Raw genomic sequence first — 4,718 nt, 5'->3', positions numbered from 1 at the left:
CCGCTCGCTCGCTCGCTAGGCCTCCCTCCTACGGCGCGCTAGGCCTCCGGCGGTGGCACCGACAGAGGCCCGCGCGCTGGCGACTCCATTTTCCTTCCTTTGTCTCTGCCCTCGAGGCCAGCTCTTGGCCCGACCGATCACCCGGCCGCGGCCCGCCCTCTGCCCTCCGCCCCTCCCGTCATGGGTGGCCTCAGCCGAGAGGCGATCTCCGCTCCCCGGCTTCCGCGCCCGCCTCGCTCAAGTGTCGACACCCAGCCACCGCGCGCGCAGCCAGGTCTCCATGCAGTATGGGTGTCGGGCTCTTGCCGACGCCTCTCGGGCTGCCCATCCTCCAGCCTGCCCAGTCCCGGAACCTACCCTGCGGCCTTGCGAGCGTCCCCCGCCGCCCGGCTGCTCCGCGGTCGCTCCCAGTCCGCGCGTCGCCGCCGCTGGTCTCCGTCTCCACCGAGTGGCGCAGGCGGCGCTGCTGCGGCTGCGAGTAGAGGGACCCCAGAGCTGCCGAGAGCTCCCTCTGCAAGGCTGGCTGAGCTGCTCGCGCCTCGACGCCGCCTGAGCGGGCGGGGGGATGCGCGCTCGCCGCCCCCGCCGAGCCCCACTGCGCCCCCAAACTAGCGCCCAGGCTCCTCGCCCGACCCGACCGGTGCGGCCCCCCCGCCACGGTGGGCGGAAAAGACACGAGTTCCACAAGTTTTTCTCGAGCCAGGGTCGGATTCCTCTCGCAGTGATAGGAGCCTGACTTTGTGCGCTAAGAGATCTCAAAGGGATCAAAACTTAATTTCATTATGATCTCAAGTGACGTGACAGATTCCTGAATTCGGGATTATGGGCTGGCTAAATTGGTTCAGGCAACTCTTGAGTTTCCGTCTCACTTTAAAACGTCCTGACGCTAACTTACTACGGTATTTAGTACCTGATGCTTTTAGGGCTAGGCGAAGGCAGTTTTGCCCCGGGATTGTGCAACCCGATCTAAAGCGCCAGTAGGGCAGAATGAATTTATTCTTGACTCCACTGGTAATTTGCCCATATGCTGAAATATGAGGGATGATGTTGTAATTAAATCCTGGGTCACTAGTTGCAGTTGGTTTATAAATATCTACGCGTAATGTAACTACTTTTTAGTAGCTGACTTCCTGCAGCCCTGAGTTCAGCAATAAGTAAACATTCGCATATGTTGCGTCTTCCTGCTTTCTTTGAGTTTACATCAAATAGGAAAGTTAAAATTCCAGGTCCCCTTTAGGTGGCAAAAGAAGTTAAACAGGGAATGTATGTTAAATTTATTCTGTCCTTAAGTTCTCTTGCATCATTAAAAAGCTTCCTGTCGAATTGCCAGTTTTTTCTTTTCCCTCAAATATTCTAGTACCTTAATACAATATCGTGCAGCACTTGATGTATCAACTGGGGTTGCTTTGGAGAGAGGAAAGTCTTGATTAAATAGCGGGGAGGGGGAGTGGGGAGGCTATGTTAAGTTTATGAGGATATTAAAACAGCTTGGTGCTAAGCAAAATTGACCGGTCTACTGTGTGTAATCTCAATCTGTAGGATTCTGCAGCAAATGCCTCCATAGGGGAGTGTTTTCAACTTTACTTTTTTAAACCCTACAAAAATGTTTCTTCTCCCTCTCCTCCATAATAAAGTTGCCCTAAGTAACTAAATGCAGTAGTGTTGATGGAGCATCAGGCTTGAGAATAGAACCACGCTTAATTGTCTAAAACGTTGGTCCGTTTGTGTAATTTTTGGCATTTTTGTAATTTTCAGTTTTACTTTCCTTTTGAAATTATGGATGGCAGGTGGCATGTTTTACTTATTAAAATAAGGTCCACACGGGTTAAAATCCAGCGGGTCTGTAGTTGAGTCGGGAGGAAAGCTTGTTTTCCCAGTAGCACTGTGCTCCATAGACCATGTTTTGCTTCTTGATTTCAGTTGTGCCATGTACAGCCATCAGCTTCTTGGTCTTACACATCATTTATGTCTTTTTTTTTTAAATACTCTATTTATGTATGTATGTATGTGTATGTGTATGGCTGTGTTGGGTCTTCCTTGCTGTGCGTGGGCTTTCTCTAGTTGTCGCGACGGGGGGGCTACTCTTCGTTGCCGTGCGCAGGCTTCTCATTGTGGTGGCTTCTCTTGTTGTGTGGGCTCGGTAGTTGTGACACATGGGCTTAGTTGCTTCACGGCATGCGGGATCTTTCTGGACCAGAGCTCGAGCCCGTGTCCCCTGCATTGGCAGGTGGACTTCTAACCACCGCACCACCAGGGAAGTCCCCTTTATGTCGTTTTAATGGTATAGATCTTGTCTACAGAGTTGCTGTCCTTTAAGATTTCCTGTATGCCAGGATTCATACTTTGTTTTGGCTGCACCGTGCACCATGCGGGATCTTAGTTTCCTGACCAGAGATAGAACCCGGAGATCTAACCGGTGCCCCCTGCATTGGGAGTGCAGTCTTTTTTTTTTTTTTTTTTTTTTAAGAGTCTTAACCACCGGACCACCAGGGAAGTCCCCTTTGTTTTTATTGGAAAACTAAGTTTACAGAGAGAATAAATTGAGGACATAAGTTTACCCAAAGAAACTTAAATCACTAGTATGAGGAAGATTACAACAGGAATGATTACCTACCTAGGAAAATACTGCTTATTTAAGAGTAGCTGGTAAACATAGGAAAATACTGCTTATTTAAGAGTAGCTGTAGGGCTTCCCTGGTGGTGCAGTGGTTGAGAGTCCGCCTGACGATGCAGAGGACGCGGGTTCGTGCCCCGGTCCGGGAAGATCCCACATTGCCACGGAGCGCCTGGGCCCGTGAGCCATGGCCGCTGAGCCTGCGCATCCGGAGCCTGTGCTCAGCAATGGGAGAGACCACAACAGTGAGAGTCCCGTGTACCGCAAAAAAAAAAACAACAAAAAACAGGAGCTGTAAAAGTTATCCTTAATATGCATTCAAATTTTAAGAGCTTTAGGATTTTGCTTTAAAGGACATAGAAAAAATGAGGGCACCCACCAAGGACTTCTCTGAGTGGCTTGGGGAGTTCCTTGGGAGTGGCAGAAGCCACCTGTGGCTGACTAGGGCCCTGAGGCAGAGCCTTGCAGAGTGGTGCCTGCTGGCAGAATGTTCCTCCGGAGGCTGTTTTTTTGCTTCAGGGATACTACTGGCATCAAATTCACTCTACATTAACTACTTTATAGGCTGTATTTCATTTTTTTAAACCAGAAACCTAGTTGACCATCTGTCTAACTTGTTTACCTATCTTGGTTTCAGACGACTAGAAGCTTTTTTGCCAAAAATTAGGTCCCTCTTCAAACAAGTAGGATTTGTCATAATTTAATGCTTTGAGAAAGAGTATACAGGTTTAGAAAGAACAATAATGGCAAGTAATGTATAACTTTGAAGACGATGGTTCACAATTAAATGTGTAGATTTGGCATACCATATATTTTTTATAAAACATCCCCAGACTTTCTCTAGTTGTTGTCTTCATATCTTCCCTGGAAGTACCTTTGTGCATTTTCTCAGTGTTTAGTATTTGAATGCAAAGATGTGGCATTTCATATAGACTGCTAACATATACCCCAAGAATAGTGATTTTTCCACACTTGATCTTATTTTAGTCACCCATCAGTTTTCAGGGGCATAAAATTTCATTCCTTTTGACGCACATTAGTGACAATATATGGACTCCAATACAAAAGCGTTTCGTGGACTAAATGCACTAATTCTCTTCTTATGTTGTTATAAGTTGCCTTTTCAACAGAGGAGACTTTTCTTTACCTTCATCTGGTAAAGTATTATATCAGTTTAGTTTTGTGGGCTTTAGTTATGAGATGGGTTCCCTCTTAATTACCTCATATGCCAAATTCTTTGGAAATGCTTAAATTTAGCTCTTTCATTTCATTTGGGAGTTTCTCCCCCCCCGCGGAGTTAAGTACCACTCTGCCATTGCCTGAAGCCTTACAGTCCATTTATTTGTATTTTAGGGAGAGAATTGTCAAGTAACAATATGACCTAAAAGTATTTTGTTATCTGTCTAAAAAAAGATATTTCGTTGCTGTGCTTCTAGGATTTTCAAAGGTCAGTAGTGAAAGCTCCCCCCATAGTTATCTTATTACATGAAAAATACAGTCTTTACTTGTGGTTTAAACTAACTTAATCAATAAAACCACTACTTGCTGAAGATAAGGAAATAAACTGTTAAAGGAGTATTACTGCATCTGTAAGAATTAATTTTTTGGTAGTTTAACTGTATTTACATTATTTGGTTGCAAGGTCACAATGGGGTGCTATTTTGATAATCAGAAATCTTCAGTTCTTTATATATTTAGCACATGTTTAAAAAAATAAGTAAAGGGGGCTTCCCTGGTGGTGCAGTGATTGAGAGTCCACCTGCCGATGCAGGGGACACCGGTTCGTGCCCCGGTCCGGGAAGATCCCACATGCCACAGAGCGGCTGGCTCCGTGAGCCATGGCCGCTGAGCCTGCGCGTCCAGAGCCTGTGCACAGCAACGGGAGAGGCCAAAACAGTGAGAGGCCCGCGTACTGTAAAAAATTAAAATTAAAAAAAAAATAAGTGAAGGTTTTATTATTGACTTGATAGACATTTACAGCATGTCAATTAGTAATGTGACATTTTAGCAAGTATATTGTTTCCCAATTTCATTAGTCTTCCTCTTGCCCTCATTTTGCTTTTCATACTGTATCTGCATTTGTGTGTGTTTGGTGTTCATAAAA

At 45.9% G+C, this 4,718-nt stretch overlaps 1 protein-coding gene across 1 annotated transcript in view; it reads right to left on the bottom strand.

Annotated features, from left to right (window-relative positions):
* CTCF-DT (CTCF divergent transcript) overlaps nucleotides 1–3,767 on the bottom strand; it is an 8,494-nt gene extending 4,727 nt beyond the window's left edge. Inside the window, exons 1-2 of the mRNA XM_024732798.1 lie at nucleotides 3,762–3,767; nucleotides 358–745 (exon numbers count right to left, since the gene is read on the bottom strand). Of these exons, the coding sequence (XP_024588566.1) occupies nucleotides 358–745; nucleotides 3,762–3,767 (394 nt within the window). The remainder of the gene's footprint in view (nucleotides 1–357; nucleotides 746–3,761) is intronic.
* Between the last annotated feature and the right edge of the window lie 951 nt (nucleotides 3,768–4,718).

Source organism: Neophocaena asiaeorientalis, unplaced genomic scaffold, assembly GCF_003031525.2.
Source record: "Neophocaena asiaeorientalis asiaeorientalis breed wild unplaced genomic scaffold, Neophocaena_asiaeorientalis_V1.1 scaffold90, whole genome shotgun sequence".
In the NCBI taxonomy this organism is placed as follows: Eukaryota; Metazoa; Chordata; class Mammalia; order Artiodactyla; family Phocoenidae; genus Neophocaena; species Neophocaena asiaeorientalis.
This window is presented reverse-complemented; position numbering and strand designations above follow the sequence as displayed.